Source organism: Phyllopteryx taeniolatus, chromosome 5 (genome assembly GCF_024500385.1).
Source record: "Phyllopteryx taeniolatus isolate TA_2022b chromosome 5, UOR_Ptae_1.2, whole genome shotgun sequence".
In the NCBI taxonomy this organism is placed as follows: Eukaryota; Metazoa; Chordata; class Actinopteri; order Syngnathiformes; family Syngnathidae; genus Phyllopteryx; species Phyllopteryx taeniolatus.
This window is the reverse complement of record NC_084506.1, coordinates 363,520-386,200: the sequence shown is the minus strand read 5'-3', so window position 1 is coordinate 386,200 and position 22,681 is coordinate 363,520. Positions and strand designations below refer to the sequence as shown.

General features: G+C 41.7%; 1 protein-coding gene across 1 annotated transcript in view; it reads left to right on the top strand.

Annotated features, from left to right (window-relative positions):
- The first annotated feature begins 2,877 nt into the window (after positions 1–2,877).
- Positions 2,878–22,681, top strand: part of cmip (c-Maf inducing protein) — an 80,798-nt gene continuing 60,994 nt past the window's right edge. Inside the window, exon 1 of the mRNA XM_061773656.1 lies at positions 2,878–3,882. Coding sequence (XP_061629640.1) covers positions 3,565–3,882 — 318 coding nt within the window. The 5' untranslated portion in view covers positions 2,878–3,564. The remainder of the gene's footprint in view (positions 3,883–22,681) is intronic.

Sequence of the window (22,681 nt, the reverse complement as noted above, 5' to 3'; positions counted from 1 at the left end):
ATTTTATAACCAGGTACAGATAGTATTTCTGAGGGCGAAGATTCATGGAGCCATGTCTCAGATAGGCAGAGGAAGTCAATATTTGAATCAGAGAGAAGGTGATGGACCTGATCACTTTTCGTTAAAATGCTTCGTATATTTAAGTGTGCACAAAGAATGCTTTTTGGTTTATGTGTTGAGTCCCATATTAATTTTGAGTTATTAACGGTTTGGAACACCCTGCATTTCTGGTGCTTTAGTATTGCGGGGTTTGGCAGCCCCCTGTTTCTTTTATTGGCAATGTTTGCATATAGCTTTACGCATCAGCCAGCAGTGGTGTTAGCCCCGCTAGCAGAGGTGGAAGCCCAGCTAGCAGTGGTGGAGGCCCAGCTAGCAGAGGTGGAGGCCCAGCTAGCAGTGGTGGAGGCCCAGCTGGCAGAGGTGGAGGCCCAGCCGTCAGAGGTGAAAGCCCAGCCATCAGTGGTGGAGGCCCATTGCTTCGGTGATGTAGAGGCTAAAGTGGACCCAAGTGCGTGCAGCGAAGGCAAGGTAGGAGTGTATTGTATACTCAAAAAGGCATTTGTTATTGTTGTTATTATTAATAAAAAGTACTGAAGCATCAGGATCAAGGCTAAATAAAAAGTCCAAAGCCCCAAAACCTGACTCACCTCGACAGGCACCAATGAACAGAGGAATGAAATACCAAGAACCTGACGAGACAACGAGGCACACCTGAACAAGACATGAGCGGCCGGAAAAATACAAAATAAACAAATAACAAATAAAAAACTCCAGAACACACACAAAAAATACATGATCTGTGTAAAACTTAAAAAAGGTAAATAAACAGTCTCGACATGGTCAAGTGACTGGCTCGACGGTCCTTGGCTTCCCAGTCTGGACGTGGCCGTGCATTTGGTGCAGCGCTCCGGGCCGCCCAGTCTGAATGCTGAGTCGCTGAGCCACTGAGCCAGTACGGAGGTGCCTGAAAAGCTGTGGGGCAGGCAAAGGGGTTATGAGCCGCCGTGGTACAAAAGCCTTGACTTGCCGTGGGGAAAGAACTAGGGCAGCCTCAGCCTGATCGGCCTGCTGCCATAGAGCGTGAGGGACACCAGAAACATGCTTGGAATGACATGGCATGGCATGAGGTGACGAAACAGACATGGAACAGGATGGCTTTGATACAGGTTCGGAGTGACGTGGCTGGGACGCAGGTGTGGAATGACTTGATGATGAAACTGGTGCAGAACAATGTGACAAAATGGGCGTGGAGTGAGGAAATGAAGAGGCTTGTGCTGAATGACATTATGATGAGACATTTACTTGAGCACGTCTGTTCACCATCATGCAGAGGTCCTGGATAATTGGCGTCCTGGGCGTGGCCTAGTGAGTGATGTCAGGAAAATGGACGGTTCGTCTTTGTGTGGGCTTCTTCAAATGAGTTTTGGGAAAGGAATGTAGCGAGTGTTTTCATTTTGTTTCCGTGTGTTTGACTGTTTGTCAATATAGGTACTGCTGAATAGTCAAGGCACCACTGTCGTGTTTTCTTCACGCGTGATTTCCTCTTCCTGTCAGCTGGCAACTCTGACATGAACCCCGAGTTTGTCATTGAAAGAGTCGTGCGAGCGTGGCTTGAAAATGCATTTCTTTGGTACTTATATTATGTATACGGCATAAACGAGTACGCTTATCAGGAACGTGCAGACATTTCTGGGGGCAGGTGCTCAAGCCAAAAAAGGGCACCCACTCCCAAAATTCCATCCATCCATCCATTTTCCGAGCCGCTTATCCTCACAAGGGTCGCGGGAACTCCCAAAATTATTCATACAATTAAGTAAAAAAAAACAAAAAAAAAACTGTCGAATGCCTCACCCATGATGTATGGATTAGAGACAGTGGCACTGAAGAGAAAACAGGAAGCAGAGCTGGAGGTGGCGGAAATGAAGATGTTGAGGTTCGCTCTCGGAGTGACCAGGTTGGATAAAATTAGAAATGAGCTCATCAGAGGGACAGCCAAGGTTCGATGTTTTGGAGACAAAGTTAGAGAGAGCAGACTTCAATGGTTTGGACACGTCCAGAGGAGAGAGAGTGAGTATATTGGTAGAAGGATGATGAGGATGGAGCTGCCAGGCAAGAGAGCTAGAGGAAGACCAAAGAGAAGGTTGATGGATGTCGTGAGGGAAGACATGATGGCAGTTGGTGTTCGAGAGGAGGATGCAGGAGATAGGCTCTCATGGAAAAGGATGACGCGCTGTGGCGACCCCTAACGGGACAAGCCGAAAGGAAAAGAAGAAGAAGGAGTAGTTAACTTGTGTATTTATTTCTCTTAACACAATAAACACACTCAAACATACCACTATTAACAAATGAGGTGAAGGGAGGCTACAGTGAATAAAAAAGTTCACACACCCCTGTTCAAATGTTTTTTGGAAGGGGGGCTGGGGCAAGACGAGAGCGTATGTACAATTCTTCCAAGGACTTAACATTCATGACAGGGAGGGTATTTTTACTTTTACATCTTGATGAATTAGGAAAAAGTGCAAAATGGGCCCTTTTTTTCGTCCAGGGCAAAAGGGCAGGTGCCACAGATTTTGCCTAGCAACAAGTGACGCTGTACCTCTGTGATAATAATTACCTTGGTATTAATTGCTGCGTCCGTTCTCAACATTTTTTCGGTTGTGATTTTGTTGTTGTTGTCATGAACGAATAGCCTACTATTCGTGCGGGTACGTAAGATTTTTGAAGGCTATTCAAAGGCGCAATTCGGAGAGATGTGGTGGCTGGATGAGGAGGAGGAGGAGAAGGAGAAGGAGGAGGAGGAGGAGGAGCAGGAGGAGGAGGAGGAGGAGGAGGAGGAGGAGGAGGAGGAGGAGTATGCAGCCTTCGGCAGACAGTCAAGCGCAAAAGAGCCAAGAAGAAGGCTCATCCGCTCGCCTCCCCATTGACGTCAGTCCAGTATCACATGAACCGGCGCGGACCAATCGGCGCGGCGCTGCTGGAGAGAGCTGGCTCGTTTACAGCAAGATAGGGGGAAAATACGGAATCAAAGGAAACCGAGCCAGCGAGCCTGTAATGAGCACAGAACCCCACACAGGAAGCGAGAGCCGCCGCAATCGGAGGTTTCTTCCCTTTTCGTCCGTGTGCCCGCGTCTTTCCGCAGCTGGATCTATTCGTTTTGCCTCGGAAATGGATAAGGCCGTGGCCCGAACATATTGAGTTGCTCGTTGGCAGCGGAGGGCAGTCGACACGCGCACCGCGGACGCATTTCGTGGAGCATTGTGCGGGCAGGAAAATGGTGGATTGTTTACAGTGTATAATCAAATGCTTCCGCCGCGTGGATATCCTGCCATAAAAGTGTCGGAAGGCTCCTTTAGCGCCCGTCTCGGGTAATTGGTCGTGTTGGAGCAGCACTAGGTAGGAAGGTAGGTAGGTAGGTAGGAAGGTAGGTAGGTTCCACCCCCCCTCCCCCAGCTCGATCACACGGTGCTCCTCTTTTGCTATACTGTACATGTAGCTTGTGTCTTGTGTGGCTGTCTCGTATAAACCCATCGCCTCGTTTCGGGAAAACGGTTGGATTACTCAGTGATGGATTTCAACAGCGCCGGCGGAGGCAACGAGCTGCACAACAACCAGTTTTATCAGTGCGAGGAGAGCAAGCCTCTGCTGGGGGACATGTCGGAGGGCAATAATAACGCCAAAGTGGCCGCGGGGCCGTGCAAGAGGAGCCTGCAATACTGCAGCGGCAGCGGGATGCGCTACAAGCTGCTGCACGAGGGCGACATCCAGGTGTGCGTGCTCAAACACCCGCGCACCTTCCTCAGCAAGATCCTCACCTCCAAGTTCCTGCGCAGATGGGAGCCGCATCACCTCACGCTCAGCGACTGCAGCCTGACCTCTGCCACCGTGAGAAGCTTCATTTTATTCCCTGTCACTCTAATATGCTGCGTTGCTGTTTGTCTTTTCTTGTCTGGGCGCAGCAGACGATTATGCACGATCTGTTTGACGCAGTTGGCGAGAAAGCATTGTGTCAGCATGTCGATAACGGTGCCATTCATCGGATTGGTGACAGAGGCCTTCCTGCGTGCAACATACCTTCACCGTACCTGTGCGGCCATTTAGCGGGCTGCACAGGACAAAGGGGGCTTTAGTGGTCTTGGCAAGTTGCAACATCACTTCCTCTTATATTTAGAGATGCTCCATACCAATGATACAAGTACAAAGTACTCACAGATACGAGTACCGATGCCACTAGTACTTTTGATACATAAATGTCCATTTAACACAATGACACATAATTGTGAACCAAGACATTGATTTCTTTCTGACGCACATGATGATTTGCCGATGTGTCAAACCGCCGCAGCGTAGCACCAACTACTGGCAAAGAGGACTTCCTCAATGTCAGATTATAATTTTTTTCCCCTTGCCCAAGTATCAGGGGCTGGCATCGGCAGCCTTGACGAGTGCCAGATACCTCGAAATAAGGCAGGTATCGGCCTGACACCGATAACTGGTATCAGTTCTCACCCTGCGTGGTAGACAAGTGGTGAGCGCATATGCCTTACAGTTCTGAAGTTGGGTGTTCAAATTGGGATTTGAATCCAGGCTGCGGCCTTTCTTGTGTGGATTTTGTTTTGTTTGCGAGTTTTCTTTGGATATACTCTGGCTTCCTTCCACAATCCAATGACATGCTTGTTCAGTTCATTGAAGGTGTGAACGTGTGAATGGCCGGTGACCAGCATAGGTCCAAAGTCAACTGGGACAGGCTCCACCTGTCCCCCGTGTAACCCTAACAGTTAGAAGCGGTATAGAAAATGGATGAATAGTTCTTTCATACAAACTAAAGCAGTTTATTTACTTCTGACAAAGCGGAGTTTTATTAATGCCTGCTGGACATTGGGAGAGATTGTTGAGTATTATGAAGAGATCAATGATATGTAAATGTAATAATTCAACTATGTAATCCATTTTCATACCACACATCCTGTTCAGGGAAACCAGAGCCGATGCCCGCTGACTCGTGTCCACTGATACGAGCCCATGCGTCTGTCAATTATCGATGCCTTTTGTCCTCATTAGTGTTGCGAGTAAGGTAACTTGACTATGGGGTGAGGTACACCCTGGACTGGTTGCCAATCAATCCTAGGGCAAATATTCAGGCTGGCCTTTGTAAGCTCTGAATTATTTTTTTCACAACTATCCAATTCTATATGTAATTTTTATGTTTTTACATATCAAGTGACACATATCTGACATGTTTACATTCCTGGAATACATGAAACAACCAACACCCACATTTTACATAAATAACTCCACGTGTTAACGCTGGATAATGACACCACGGTAAGTAAACATTAATAATTAAATAATAACGGGATTTGAACCCAGGTCCTCAGAACTGTGAGGCAGATGTGGTAACCAGTCGTACACCGTGCCGCCCAAAAAGTTATTGATGATTTAAAATTTTAAGCATTCATAGTAAAGGCAATCCTTATTGACAGAACATATGGTGGCGAACTGAAATACATTTCTTTCATAACGGTAAAGAATATAGTGCATAATGGTAAAGACATAAACAGCTTCATAAAAAAATGTTGCACAATTTAACTTCAAACTCTGCAAATACAAGTGCATAAATGATCCTAACTACTCATTAAACCCATTACACTCTTGTCTTTAAACAATCGCAATAACGGTAAAGACGTGTTATAGTTCCAACACTTTCACAAAGTCATACATATTCATATCTCAGAAACAACATCTGTTTTGCTGTCTGCTGTTGTGTGAATGCAAAATGGCTGCCTCATACTGGCGCTTCAGCTCACAGATCCCTCCGTTGTATTGCAACTGCAAAATGAGGCTCTCACATTGACCGTTTTGTGCATTTACACTGAACTTGCGAAGGCAGATATCCCATATATATCAGAATTGTATTCACGTTAGGAAAAGGTCTGATTCCCATCTCAAGATACCTTAATTATTATTATTTTTCTTCCTGCTGCCATGATGCATATCAGCCATTTGACAGAAAAAAATAAAAATAAAAAAATAAATCAGTGTCTGAAGTTGAGACATACTGTATAGCCATCGTTTTTCTGTACTGCTAATTAGGGGTAGGAATCACTCAGGACTTCATGGTTCAATTTGTTTATGATTTAGAGGTCTGCAATTTGATTGCCAATTATCAATCTTCAATCAATAGCTCTTTTAATCTATATTTTTCTTACTGTGTGACTACATGAGGGGTGTCAAACAAATTTTTGCCACGGCCCACATTGTAGTAAACGTTTTCCCTCAGATGCCCTGCAATTGGCTGGCGACCAATTCAGGGTGTACCCCGCCTCTTTCCCGAAGATAGCTGTGATAGGCTCCAGCACACCCGCGACCCTAGTGAGGGTAAAGCGGTACAGAAAATGGATAAATGGATGGGTTTCCCTCAGAGGGCCATTATGACTGTGAAACCATATAAATGGTTAATAGCCTCATATTATTGCATTTACAGAACAAATTGATGGATAGCCAATTTGAAATCAGAAGTCAAGAAGGTTGTTCAGTTACTAGACTGTAAAAAAAAGGGATTGGTAACAAAAAATGCTTGCATTATTTTAACACATTTATTACATTTGACAAGTTAAAATTTTGGTGCAGATTTTAGCAAGTCTCATGGAAGTTAATGTACATGATTTCCTTTCGTTGGCCACATAAAATAATGTGGCGGGCCGGATCTGGCCCCCAGGCCTTTGGTTTGACAGATGTTGACTACATTCTACTTTTAAAGCAGTGTTTGTGATGGCACATTTTCACACTTAATATAAACATTATGTCTTTTATCAAAATGCAAGAGATGTATGAATTATAATGTAAAATTTGCCAACAAATATTTCCCAGTGTTGCAAAAAGTCAATAGTGATGTTTAAATTGTGTATTCAAAATTTGGCCCAAAACATCGCAACAGTATTGGTAAATAAGATGCTAGTAATGAATATTTCTACTTGGTTTCAGTACAGTCTAGCACATATTTAGTTTATAGCTGGTGTGGGTTTTTCAACGATGTCTTATCAAACATCCATCCATCCATTTTCTGAGCCGCTTCTCACTAGGGTCGCGGGCGTGCTGGAGCCTATCCCAGCTATCATCGGGCAGGAGGGGGGGTACACCCTGAACTGGTTGCCAGCCAATCGCAGGGCACATACAAACAAACAACCATTCGCACTCACATTCACACCTACGGGCAATTTAGAGTTGTCAATTAACCTAACATGCATGTTTTTGGGATGTGGGAAGAAATTGGAATTCCCGGAGAAAACCCACGCAGGCATGGGGAGAACATGCAAACTCCACACAGGCGGGGCCGGGGATTGAACCCTGGACCTCAGAACTGTGAGGCAGATGCTCTAGGCAGATGCTCTAACCAGTTGTCCACCGTGCCGCCCTTATCAAACATACTCAATTCAAATATTTCATATATGTCGACAAAGAGTGTTCGAAAGACTGTTTTGTCACTGAGGCCACATTCATAATCTGTAAGAAGGGATTCTCAAAGTGTGGTATGTGTACACTTCAGTTGTATATAACTATTTAGTAGACATTTGCCTGTGTGCCTGGGATACTGAAATTGTAATCTCTGCATGACATGACTCACATTTGCTGCAAGATGAGGTTGAATGTAAACAAACAACTGTTTTCTTACAGCCGATATTTCATTTGTTGGTGAGTCGCACACATACAGAAGGATTGGTTCAATTCCCATTTTGTCGCGTCACTTTAAAAATTAATTTCAAGGCCTTCTCTTGTTCCACTCCATATTTGTTTCAGGGTGCATTCTTTGCCAAATGGCCGTCAGCAGGCTCCACGTTGTGGCATTGTAGACAAACGGCGAAAGTCCAACAGTGGGAATATTTACCAACAGTAGTGCAGACAGGCCAGCATGAAGCAAAAAGGGTGGAAAGGGAAAATAACGGAGCTGTTGCAAACAGCTGATGGTGATGGCACAAAACAAGTGCCGACACTCTCCACGGCGGCACTTTCCGTGAAAAAATGTCATGGCCAGAAACGCTAAAAACACTTCAAAATGGGTTAACGTGACAATTTATTTTTGTACCCGTTTTTAATGTCAGGGACCAACGGGACTCTGTTTGTCTTATAAATTGGTTAATCTGATGCTAGTGCCTCACCACACCAGCCATGAACGTCACCGCACGTCACTGTTATTGTCTGGTTGTCCGTCTTATGTCTGGTTGTCCGTGTTACGTGTTTTCTAACATTGCTAAACATTAAAACTTTCCTTCAACAAAGTGTGTAGAACAAACACGGATGTACAGTATGGGTATCTGGCCAGAGTTAGATCAGCTCTGCTGGTTTGCGAAAGCCCGAATCTCTCTTTTCCTTGACAAATGTTCTGTTTTCTCGCCCTGACTAAAATCTTCTTCTTTTCCTTTCGGCTTGTCCTGTTAGGGGTCGCCACAGCGCGTCATCCTTTTCCATGAGAGCCTATCTCCTGCATCCTCCTCTCGAACACCAACTGCCATCATGTCTTCCCTCACGACATCCATCAACCTTCTCTTTGGTCTTCCTCTAGCTCTCTTGCCTGGCAGCTCCATCCTCATCATCCTTCTACCAATATACTCACTCTCTCTCCTCTGGACGTGTCCAAACCATTGAAGTCTGCTCTCTCTAACTTTGTCTCCAAAACATCGAACCTTGGCTGTCCCTCTGATGAGCTCATTTCTAATTTTATCCAACCTGGTCACTCCGAGAGCGAACCTCAACATCTTCATTTCCGCCACCTCCAGCTCTGCTTCCTGTTTTCTCTTCAGTGCCACTGTCTCTAATCCATACATCATGGCTGGCCTCACCACTGTTTTATAAACTTTGCCCTTCATCCTAGCAGAGACTCTTCTGTCACATAACACACCTGACACCTTCCTCCACCCGTTCCAACCTGCTTGGACCCGTTTCTTCACTTCCTGACCACACTCACCATTGCTCTGGACGGTTGACCCCAAGTATTTAAAGTCCTCTACCCTTGCCATCTCTTCTCCCTGTAGCCTCATTCTTCCCCCACCACCCCTCTCATTCATGCACATATATTCTGTTTTACTTCGGCTAATCTTCATTCCTCTTCTTTCCAGTGCATGCCTCCATCTTTCTAACTGTTCCTCCAGCTGCTCCCTGCTTTCACTGCAGATCACAATGTCATCTGCAAACATCATGGTCCACGGGGATTCCAGTCTAACCTCATCTGTCAGCCTATCCATCACCACTGCAAAAAGGAAGGGGCTCAGGGCTGATCCCTGATGCAGTCCCACGTCCACCTTAAATTCTTCTGTCACACCGACAGCACACCTCACCGCTGTTCTGCTGCCCTCGTACATGTCCTGTATTATTCTAACATACTTCTCTGCCACTCCAGACTTCCGCATGCAGTACCACAGTTCCTCTCTGGGTACTCTGTCATAGGCTTTCTCTAGATCTACAAAGACACAATGTAGCTCCTTCTGACCTTCTCTGTACTTTTCCATCAACATCCTCAAGGCAAATAATGCATCTGTGGTACTCTTTCTAGGCATGAAACCATACTGTTGCTCGCAAATACTCACTTCTGTCCTGAGTCTAGCCTCCACTACTCTTTCCCATAACTTCATTGTGTGGCTCATCAACTTTATTCCTCTATAGTTGCCACAGCTCTGCACATCACCTTTGTTCTTAAAAATGGGCACCAGTACACTTTTCCTCCATTCCTCAGGCATCTTCTCACGCACTAGAATTCTATTGAACAAGCTGGTCAAAAACTCCACAGCCACCTCTACTAGATGCTTCCATACCTCCACAGGAATGTCATCAGGACCAACTGCCTTTCCATTTTTCATTCTCTTTAATGCCTTTCTAACTTCCCCCTTACTAATCATTGCTACTTCCTGGTCCACCACACTTGCCTCTTCTACTCTCCCTTCTCTATCATTTTCCTCATTCATCAACTCCTCGAAGTATTCTTTCCATCTACCTAGCACACTGCTGGCACCAGTCAACATATTTCCATCTCTATCCTTAATCACCCTAACCTGCTGCACATCCTTCCCATCTCTATCCCTCTGTCTGGCCAGCCTGTATAGATCATTTTCTCCTTCTTTAGTGTCCAACCTGCCATACATGTCATCATATGCCTCTTGTTTTGCCTTTGCCACCTCTACCTTTGCCCTGTGTCGCATCTCAATGTATTCCTTTCGCCTCTCCTCGGTCCTCTCAGTGTCCCACTTCTTCTTAGCTAACTGTTTTCCTTGTATGATTTCCTGTACTGTGAGGTTCCACCACCAAGTCTCCTTCTCTCCTTTCCTGCCAGAAGATACACCAAGTACTCTCCTGCCTGCTTCTCTGATCACCTTGGCTGCAGTGGTCCAGTCTTCTGGAAGCTCTTCCCGTCCACCGAGAGCCTGTATCACCTCTTCCCGAAAAGCTGCACAACACTCGTCCTGTCTCAGCTTCCACCACATGGTTCTCTTCTCTGCCTTTGTCTTCCTAATTTTCCTCCCCACCACCAGAGTCATCTTACACACCACCATCCTATGCTGTCTAGCCACACTCTCCCCTACCACTACCTTACAGTTGGTAACCTCCTTCAGATTACATCGTCTGCACAAGATGTAATCCACCTGTGTGCTTCTACCTCCGCTCTTGTAGGTCACCCTATGTTCGTGCCTCTTCTGGAAAAAAGTGTTCACTACAGCCATTTGCATCCTTGTTGCAAAGTCTACCACCATCTGTCCCTCCAAGTTCCTTTCCTGGATACCGTACTTACCCATCACTTCTTCATCACCCTTATTACCTTCACCAACATGTCCATTACAATCTGCACCAATTACGACTCTCTCTCTGTCTGGGATGCTCAGAACTACATCATCTAGCTCCTTCCAGAATTTCTCTTTCACCTCTAGGTCACATCCTACCTGTGGGGCATAGCCACTAATCACATTACACATAACACCCTCAATTTCAAATTTCAGCCTCATCACTCGATCTGATACTCTTTTCACCTCCAAGACATTCTTAGCCAACTCTTCTTTTAAAATAACCCCGACTCCATTTCTCTTCCCATCTACACCATGGTAAAATAATTTAAACCCTGCCCCTAAACTTCTAGCCTTACTGCCTTTCCACCTGGTCTCCTGGACACACAATATATCAACCTTTCTCCTAATCATCATGTCAACCAACTCCCGAGATTTTCCTGTCATAGTCCCAACATTCAAAGTCCCCACATTCAGTTCTAGGCTCTGTGTTTTCCTCTTCTCTTTCTGCCGAAGAACCCGCTTTCCACCTCTTCTTCTTCTTCTTCTTCTTTGACTTCGACTTCGACCCACAGTAGCTGAATTTCCAACAGCGCCCTACAGGTTGACGGCGCCGGTGGCGGACGTTGTTAACCCGGGCCACGACCGATCCGGTATGGAATTCTTTGGATGAACGCTCATATTTGTTTGGCAAGGTTTTAAGCCGGATGCCCTTCCTGACGCAACCCTCTGCATTTATCCGGGCTTGGGACCGGCCTACAGTTTGCACTGACTTGTGCCCCCCATACGGCTGCATTCTCGCCCTGACTAAAAATACGGTGCTGATAAACGGTTAAATAAGTACAGCACAGTAATTGCACAGCACAGTAATTTCCTTTTGCATTGAACTACAAAATCGCGGCCGCAGGTGTGTCTACGGTTGCGTGATGTCACGGGAAAACAATCTATAAGGCCAAATAATGACGTTATTGGCTAATTTAGCTAACCTGTACAGTATGCATACAAGGATGAGTTTTGAAATGTACTTTTCATTATTAACTTAATTCATTTTAAAACCTTTAACTTAAGTTTCCTTCATTTTAAAAGCAAATGCGTTCCATGTTCTGTTTTTTAACTTAAATTACTGCATTAAAACCATCCTGTGCTGATTTTAACTTCAATTTGCTTAATTTTAAAATCATATTTATTCCGTGTAATGTTTTGAACTAAAATGTACCCCGTCTTAAAAGCATTACTACTGTATTCACTCGCTTGTTAACTCACATAACTAGCACATTTACATTTATCATTAAAATCATCCATCGTAATCATTTAAAAAATGTACCGGCATTACCAGATAACCAGCAACCCTTTATTACTCAGTGACTGTTTTTCTCAATGCCTTTATGTCTCAAAAGTGTTCTCTATCAATTGACTGTCTGTTGTCGTAGTAGAGCGGCTCCAATTACCGGAGTCAAATTCCTTGTGTGTTTTTTGGACATACTTGGCAAATAAAGATGATTCTGATCATTATCAAATCATTGTCCATTATCAAAATGGATGTGTGGCTCGAGAGTCAATAACTGAACGTCAGCAACTACTGTATGAACTGGATCATATCAATTTCACATTCACTGACTACTGTATTTCTGTCAATGTGAGCATATACTCCAAATATAAATAGTTCTAGTGTACTCGGGTTTGTATTAAAATAGCCCTGTTCCTACTAAGGGAGAGCCTATTTGTTAGCAGGCCTCGAGACTGTGACCCAAATGGACGCATATGAGACCCTTTTTTCAGTGTGTGAGTAAAAATTTCATTTGGTCACACATTTGCGATTGCATGTTCTAATGCTCCCTTAACACAGTCTTAACTATATAAGACATGGTGGTTGAAAGTATTTTTCACTGCTTTTTTATATATATATATATATATATATATATATATATATTATACATGCATGTTGCATGTTCATGCTGTACCTCCCCAAAAAAGGTGCGACAAAATCATGTGCCGGCACCTGCGGCAGTCTACACTTTACTAAGCGACATTCTAGTTATAGTATACATGGTCATTATAGCAAACTTAATGGTCCCCTCAGACTTTTTGAACAGAACTTTAGCTAAAGCTTGAAGAATTTGCAATAGATTGCAGTCATTGACTCACTAGTTTTAGTTTACCAGTGATTATTTTAGCTTGGTACGCTTAACATTTTTCTTGTTGTTGTTGTAATAACAGAGCCCAACACAAATGAATTCACTTAAGCATGGGTAGTGGATGAACGGCACAGTCAGCACAATTTTACTAAATATTAATAAACAATATAAAAACAAATCAAAAATGTGCCCACCCATTGCTAAAATCTATTTTTAAACATTTCAATGATGTTTACTTGGGGGCAATGTGTGAATGGGGGCAGGAAGCTGCTTTACAGGAAAATTGGTGCATCAAATTTCCTACGTCATGACCTAGTAACATTTCAGAGAAAATTAGACCTTTGCGGTGAAAGAATGTAATACTCCAGGGCAAGTGTGTAGACGGGTGATATCCATGTGATGTTACACACTTTCATATGGGGTCAGCGAAACAACCACCAAGACTCCACTCAGTGAGGAGTCTGAGGACCTTACAGATGTGGGTACGGCTGTTGTTGCTTGGCGGCACTTTGACATTCAAACATTCATAGGAGTGTTTGAGAACTAAAAAAAATAACATACACCTTCATACATTTTGATCTCATGACCTAAAAATTCTGTGTTTCATGATTCACATGTTTTCTGAAGATGCTAATTACATATTTGGATATACAGTGGAGTGGAACCTCGATAGAAAGGACTAATAGGGGTTGAGGGTCGTCCGCTAGACCCGATTGCCCGTTACATTGAAACACTTTTTATTTATTTATTTATTTATTTTTGAGGCCATATATACCTATATTACTGTACAGTACAAAATTATTTTTGTAGGTTTACAGTACAGTACAAAGTTATTGCAAATAAATATGAAAAAAACCTTGAAAATGTTCGAAGGTTTCACATTTTATTGAAACTTACCACGGGGTGTGCTTGGTCATGGTGACATTGTTGACGTACAGTACTCATAGGCTCATAAGTTTACATACCCTGGCAGAATTTGTGAAATATGTTTTTTTTTAATTACTACTGATGACTGAACAACAACCATCATTAATTTATTTAGGGTTATGTTTTGTTTAATGTAAATGCTTTTCTGAAATACTTGACAGTTTAATTTGAATCCCATTAAAATATAATTAAATGAGTTTCGCCTGCCCCTTAATGTTTTCTTTAAGGAATTGTACCCAGTTTACAAATTCTGACTGGGTAATCAAACAAATGAACACAACTGTGTGTTTTCTCATTTACTAAATAAAAGAAGACCTGTGAATTGCAAAATAAGAACATGTAAATAAAAAGTATTACGTGTTCAAATAAAGTGATTAACTTCAGAATAATTCCTTGAAAAAATTAACAAAATACAGATAATACTTAGTTTTGATCATATGGGTAGAAGCAAAGTCATGCATTGTAAAAATGCATTATACATAGGTAGAAGTGTTTTCCATAATTTTGAGGTCAATTTTGGGGGTGCGTATTATACATGGGTGCGCTTTATATACGAGAAATTACGGTAACACAGACAAAAGATAAGGGCCCAAGCATATTAGTGCAGTGCAAAGAGTGTTTGCTGGCAGTGAAGGTGCTGCCGACGGCAAAAGAGTCGATGTGAAATCTGAGGTCACATTTACAGCTACAGTATGTAGTCTACTAGCCTTGCGATAACTGCAAACACTCATATTAAACAGGTTAAATGATGATGACAAAGTCAGTTTTAGTTTCATATAATTTATGATGCTTTCAAGCGTGAGATAATTTTCCTTTAAATATGACCTTGACGGGCCATCTTGTGGTGCAATCTATTAGTTCAGCTGAGATTTTGAAAAGGTTAGACTCAATGTGTAGTTATACTTTTGAACACATGAAACAACAGTTTCTTTAGATTTTTGACTTGCTTAAAATATTTATGCCATCATTATATCTAGGTTTTGATATGATAATAGCCAGATGAATGATATATAATGTGTGGACATCTGCTAGCTTTGTGTTGTCCTGTTGGCCTCTGTGTGCGTGCGTGTGTACTTTATCAATGTGCGCGTTCATGCATGTGTAGCTCATGCCTATGTGTGGTTAATGTTAAATTGAACAATTTGTTAACCAATTGCGAACAAAAAGTATTGTTACTGCAACTGGCTGTTCATTAATTATTCCATACAGATCTCAGTGTTTTAATTGGCATACGTTGTTCACTTGCATGAACATATACAGCGGGTACAGAAATTATTCAGACCCCCTTAAATTTTTCACTCTTTGTTATATTGCAGCCATTGGCTAAAATAATTTAAGTTATTTTTTTTCCTCATTAATCTACACACAGCAGCCCATATTGACAGAAAAAAAAAATCAGAATTATTGAAATGTTTGCAGATTTATTAAAAAAGAAAAACTGAAATATCACACAGCCATAAGTATTCAGACCCTTTGCTGTGACACACATATATTTAACTCGGGTGCTGTTAATTTCTTCTGATCATCCTTGAGATGGTTCTACACCTTCATTGGAGTCCAGCTGTGTTTGATTATACTGTTGGACTTGATTAGGACACACACCTGTCTATATAAGACCTTACAGCTCACAGTGCGTGTCAGAGCAAGAGAATCATGAGGTCAAAGGAACTGCCTGAAGAGCTCAGAGACAGAATTGTGGCAAGGCACAGATCTGGCAAAGGCAAAAATATTTTTTTTTGCTAAGCACAGTGGCCTCCATAATCCTTAAATGGAAGACATTTGGGACGACCAGAACCCTTCCGAGAGCTGGCCAAACTGAGCAATCGGGGGAGAAGAGCCTTGGTGAGTGAGGTAAAGAAGAACCCAAAGATCACTGTGGCTGAGCTCCAGAGATGGGAGAAAGTTATAGAAAGTCAACCGTCAGTGCAACCCTCCACCAGTTGGGGCTTTATGGCAGAGTGGCCCGACAGAAGCCTCTCCTCAGTGCAAGACACACGAAAGCCCGCACGGAGTTTGCTAAAAAAACACCTGAAGGACTCCAAGATGGTGAGAAATAAAATTCTCTGGTCTCATGAGACCAAGATAGAACTTTTTGGCCTTAATTCTAAGCGGTATGTGTGGAGAAAACCAGGCACTGCTCATCACCTGTCCAATACAGTCCCAACAGGGAAGCATGGTGGTGGCAGCATCATGCTGTGGGGGTGTTTTTCAGCTGCAAGGACAGGATGACTGGTTGCAATCGAAGAAAATATGAATGTGGCCAAGTACAGGGATATCCTGGATGAAAACCTTCTCCAGAGTGCTCAGGGCCTCATACTGGGCCGAAGGTTCACCTTCCAGCAAGACAATGACAGCTAAAATAACGAAGGAGTGGCTTCAGAACAACTCCGTGACAGTTCTTGAATGGCCTAGCCAGAGCCCTGACTTAAACCCAATTGACCCATCTCTGGAGAGACCTGAAAATGGCTGTCCACCGTTCACCATCCAACCTGACAGAACTGGAGAGGATCTGCAAGGAGGAATGGCAGATGACCCCCAAATCCAGGTGTAAAAAACGTGTTGCATCATTCCCAAAAATACTCATGGCTTTATTAACTCAAAAGGGTGCTTCTACGAAATACTGAGCAAAGGGTCTGAATACTTATGGCTGAGATATTTCTGTTTTTCATTTTTAACAAATCTGCAAAAAATTCAACAATTCTGTTTTTTTCTGTCAATATGGGGTGCTGTGTGTACATTAATGAGGAAAAAAAATAACTTAAATGATTTTAGCAATTGGCTGCTGTATAACAAAGATTAATAATTTTAATGGGGTTTGAATACTTTCCGTACCCACTGTAAACCAAGCTGATCAACTGTAGTATGCTCTTTTAGATTTTCTTCCTCAAGGTGCTTTTTTAAAGTTTTTTGGGATAACAACAACCCACTTCAAATCACAGAATGAAAAATGTATGTACATTTAAAATTATTTTTACATCACGACAAGTTGTTATATAAAAGGTACCTAGAGTATATAGATCCACTACGATCTGTCAATTGCACGTGTAAATGAAAACACTGATTCATAATAGAAAAAAAAAAAATGAGAACCCCAAGGCCGAAAAGCGAAAGCCGAAACACCAGAAGAAATTATTATGCCAATTATTAGAAATTCACTTTCAGAACAATTTGTCTGAAGTTACATATTTTTTAAATTATGTCAAGAACATTACCACGGGACAGTTATTACAGTATATTATATATTAGGATAAAATAATTTAGCATACTGTTCAATTGTGCAACATAATCCTTACTCTATAATTGTAATCGTTAATAAATCATGGCTTCATGTTTATTTGAATGTATTAGGGTTTGGCTCTGTTGTAGGTGTTCATCATTTAAGAAAAAGGTGCAGCCTACACTTTCGTTCCAATATGACTGCATATATGTACAATTGTGCTCGTAAGTTTACATACCCAGGCAGAAATTGTGATTTTTATTTATTTATTTATTTATTTTTTTATTTTTATTTTTATAAATACAACTGATGACTGAACAACCATCATTAATTTCTTTATGTTTATGTTTTGTTTAATGATAATACTTTTCTGAAATGCTTGACCGTTTAATTAGAATCCCATCAAAATAAAATTAAATGTGTTCCGCCTGAACCTTCATGTTTTCTTTAAAGAATTGTACAAATCTTACAAATTCTGCTTGGGTAATCAAACATATGAGCACAACTGTGTGTTTTCTCATTTACTAAATAAAAGAAGGGGTGTGAATTTCAAAATAAGAGGAAGTAAATAGAAAGAAAGTATCATGTGTACAAATAAAGTGCTTAACCTGAATAATTATTTGAAAATACAGATAATACTTCATGTTTTGATCATATGGGTAGCAGCAAAATCATGGATTGTAAAAATGCATTATACATACATTATAGATCGGTTGAAGGGTTTTCCAGAATTTTGAGATCAACTTTGGGGATGTGTATTATACATGGGTGCGCTTTATACATGAGAAATTACGGTAATTGTGCTGGGTTTGGGCCCATTTTGTGGAGGATGGCTTCATAAAATACGTAAGCTTTCACATACTGCTTGTTTGAAGCGAGCGAGCCACAAGCCATGTACGTACAATATATAAAGGCATACATGTTTGGTATTTTCCAACAGTCCTTCTACAGAATACTGTATACTGTAATGTTAAATGTGATTGCGGTCACTTTCGCCATATTGTGTGCGACAGATGAATGCCGTGCCGCGAGCCGGTGACGTTAAAATGAGTCAGTGGGACCCCCTTTCAAAATATGCTGCTCTCTTTTACTTTACCCAAGTGAAACGTCCCCTCCTCTGTGGAGTTGTGACTTGTTGTGAGTGGTGGGCGAACAAGCCAATGCTTGTCGAATTCCGCTTCACGATGACAGTAAGACCCCCCCCCCCCCCCCCCCCCCCCCCACACACACACATATCAAATGAAATGAACATGAGGTCACTGTGAATGGTTGGCCCGGCCGCCGAGATCACGCCATATGCCAATCGCCAGTCAGAGTGAAGCTGTTTTCTATATTTAAATTAGGAAATATGAGCAATCCAATTAGAGTAAAGCTCATTTACATGTCGCATACTGCTAGGCGTAAAAAGACAAGCTAGTGTAGCTTGAAAAAGGACTTATTGGGCATTTTGAATTATCATTATATAAATGATCTTGCAAACCCAATAAAAGGACATCAAAGATGATCAAAAATAATAATAATGAAAAAGCTGATGGCATAAGACCTTTAAGAAATTTCAGATTGATCATATGATTTGCAACAGGATAATAATCAATAAATGTGAATATTTAAAAAAAAAAAAAAAGTAAAATGTATAGCCCATTAGGTCATGAATATGCTGGTTAAATTGGGGTGAATGTGGCCTCTGAACTAAAATGAGTTTGACACCTTTGTCTTAGATTCAACTAACTAAAACTTGAGTTGTTACTACAGTTCACATGTAAAGATATCTGTCCATTCCGAGGTTATGTATTTTATTGGGTTATTTTGATTGTGACACATGTACGAGTTATCCTGAAATTCCCTTGTGTGTGTGTGTGTGTGTGTGTGTGTGCGCGTGCTCTTTACGCGCACTTTTCCTTGTGTTCATATTGTGTCAACCAGCCTGCATTCAATGATCATGTGCCTCCAAGTTGACTTGTCGGCGACGTCACATATCCTTGGTTTAGCAAAGGCTGAATTCTGTTGGAGATGATTGATTTAGGGTGAAGCATGAATGCGCGTTTGTTGTGAGGCATTGTTGTGGTATGTGGGCAGAAAAACAATGCAATCTGTATGTTACGCAGTTGCATTCAATAAGGAGGCTGTACGCAATACTCCAGGCAAAACACACACTGTAACAAAGGTGGTTCTACGAATAGCTTTTAGAATTTCAGAACAGCTGCCAATGTCCCCCCGACCCAGAAATCATGTGAATTCCCCAGCTTAAGTCATAGCAGCATTGTTATCAAAAAGCAAGGAAGCACACAGAACATCTCATGTTCATCCTTTCAAATCCAGCTAGCTGCCAAACAAAGCAGATAGTTTGTTTGTGAAAACTGTGCATGTGAAAAGCTTGTCAAGTCTGCCACCAAAAACCAAACGTGCATCACATTTACGTAAGAGTGAGAGGGAGCACATACTTCCTGTGTTGCGAGTGGCTCACAGAAGGCCTGAGATGAAAGGAAACTGGGTGCGGCTCAAGCTTGAGGGGCTCATTGTAGGAACACTACACTGGCCTTTCACAAAGCCATCAGGGAGATTTTTGGGGGTTTCTGTGCTATCATTACGTAGAACACATTTTCAGTAAATTTAAAAAAAAGGATAAATTCTGGCTTTTTTTCGACAGTACTTGCAAATATGTATCCACAATCAGTTGAGTTGTTTTCTTTGAGATTTCAGCTTTTTTAAAGTCTGCTTTTTTTGTGTGCTGATATTTCACAATAGGCTAATTGCACCTAACAATTTTCTTTAGCCTTTTTATAGTGGATTTGGGGGGAACCTACACCTAAAACGCTCATTGGCAGTTTATCCCTGCTTATTCAATAATTTTTTGGGTTACATTGTTTTTTCTTTTTTTTTCTTCAATGCAATTATAATGGTCAATTATCCGTGAATTTTCACTATTTGCCTTGGTCCACCGTACTTGCACTGTTTATTCAATCTCAAGCAGTTTTTCATCTAAAGAAGAAAAGCATGACTTCCACCATGGATGGAGCTATATCCATGCAAACTTCATCTGCCTTGCAATAGTCTGCTTAATACAACTTACACCATTCACATCAAAATGAGTTCAGGACATTCAGAGAATTATTCTCTCATCCTATTAAAAATAATATTTAAAAAACAATCGATTAAATATGTTAATTTAACCGCTGATCAACAAAATGTAGCCAAATCCCAATTCTTTCAGCATCCACACACAACTCAATACAAAGCCTGGATAGATAAAAGCAGATAAATTATTTTGGTTAACACTAATTGCTAATGAAAGAAAACAAAGTTTGATGGACATACTGTACTGTATGTTTTGTCATCATAAGCAGGTGAGACACTCATGTTGAGGTCAGTAAACTAACTAAGTAAGCACATTTTCTCGTACTAATTCAACGAGTAAACTGAGTTTCAAGGAGCAGAGTATTACCGCTGTACCAGTTTTATTTTGTTGTCCTTGTTATGTTTCCACTTTTTTCAGTTGTAGTTTTTAAAAACTGAACCGATTGGGTTATTGAGTTATGTTGCTTACCCATGTAATTATCTAAATCTAAAACAGAACAATTAGAACTTGTGAGTGAAGTTTTCAGAAATACTCATATTGTTCTGGTTGCATTACCTTTTTCATCTAGTCAAAATTTTAAAATTACATTATGGCTTTGAATATGGATGTTGGATGTGAATGCTGAGAATTTCCTGAAGTGAGTGAGTCAAGAACTGAACAGTGTTGGCTTACATTTCTTGTAGCTCTCTTGACAGAAACAACCATAGCAAACCCCAGACCACAGTCAACAAAGTCGCAGCTCAGCTTGTAGGTCACCAGCGAATTGTCTTCCGCCTTTATGAGCAGCAATTTACTTCCTTGTCTAATGCATCATCATATCATTCACGGAAGTGACGCTTAAATGCCACATGGACGTCATACTAGGGAGTCCAGCAGCCACACGTGTTCCATGGTATAATCAAGTCCCTAAACATAAATGACATGTTTATGATCATGTGTGATCGATGTGTTTGTCATAGTGAGGGTCTGTAAACCATTTCAGGTCGTACTATGACACCAGTTACTCTTCAATGTCAACTTGATAGTCCTGCTTGTGATTATTTGTAAATATTAAGACAAGGCAGACAGGGTGTGAAATCATAATACTTGCCTGAGAACAGGAAGAGGAAGAACTTTACCCATTAGGAGGATTGTGGCTTTCTTTGTGTGTGTGTTGCAAACACAGTGGCTACAGAACCGGTCATGGGTTTTGTCTCAATACATGTGACATATATCACCTTTGACCAAAACAAAACAGAGAAGTATATAAATAGAATATAACAGCGGTAAAACAATATTCAAGCGAGACCAGCGTTATAAGGAGTTGAGAGAAAAGGAGAAAGATAGAGTAAAAGTTCATAAATGAACAACAGAAGGATGTGTTTTTAGGAGAGGTGGAAGACAACATAGAAATAGCAAAAGGGAAAATTTAAATGCTAATAATACAGCCAAGCCATGAGATATGAGTGACCCGACTTCCAAGCTTTTTGAAATACGAGACGTTGATCGGCCGATTTTTTTGTTTGTTTTTTTTTTTTTTTTTGACTTCTGAGCCCAAACTTGAGATTCGAGCACTGAATGGTAGCTGGTGACTCAACTCACTTAACAACAAGCAGCACTTTTGCTGTTATTCTTAAAGAAAGAGGCTTAAAGCTGTTTATTGCCACTCTCAGCTCATGGTTACTGTCCAACTAAGCAGAAAACAAAGAGAATTACATGTCGTGTATTTGAAACAACCTCATATCCTCCATCTAGGATACAATGGGAAACACCATAGCAACATGGACTAACAATTCACATCTACAGTATGTGGCGGTGTTATTAACCATTACGCAAAAGATATCTGAACATAAACGGTGCAGCGCATTACACATGCAGATAATAAGTACTCAAAAGCATATAATTATTCTCTGGAAATAACTAATATTTTTGCTGAATTGATGATGTGAGAGGCCTTGAAACGTCTCATTGAACAGTATATCCGTCTGTCTGTTTTATAATGGCTGGCACGGTGCCCGACTGGTTAGCACATCTGCCTCACAGTTCTGAGGACCCGGCTGCAAATCCTGCCACATTCCAAAAACATCCATGGTAGGTTAATTGAAGACTCTAAATTGTCCGTAGGCGTGAATGTGAGTGAGAAATGGTGCGTTCACATAAAACAGTCACCATCCTCCCTCCTTTCCTGGCTACTCAGGGAACTACCGAAGGAATGCTTGGTGCTAAGCTAACTTGCTCCGCACAAGCCATCAAGCCATATGTCGATGCGCACCAGCTATAAACTGCGGCTTGTTAGCTGGCACAGTTAAATAATATTCACGAACACCAACTGCCATCATGTCTTCCCTCACGACATCCATCAACCTTCTCTTTGGTCTTCCTCTAGCTCTCTTGCCTGGCAGCTCCATCATCATCATCCTTCTACCAATATACTCACTCTCTCTCCTCTGGACGTGTCCAAACCATTGAAGTCTGCTCTCTCTAACTTTGTCTCCAAAACATCGAACCTTGGCTGTCCCTCTGATGAGCTCATTTCTAATTTTATCCAACCTGGTCACTCCGAGAGCGAACCTCAACATCTTCA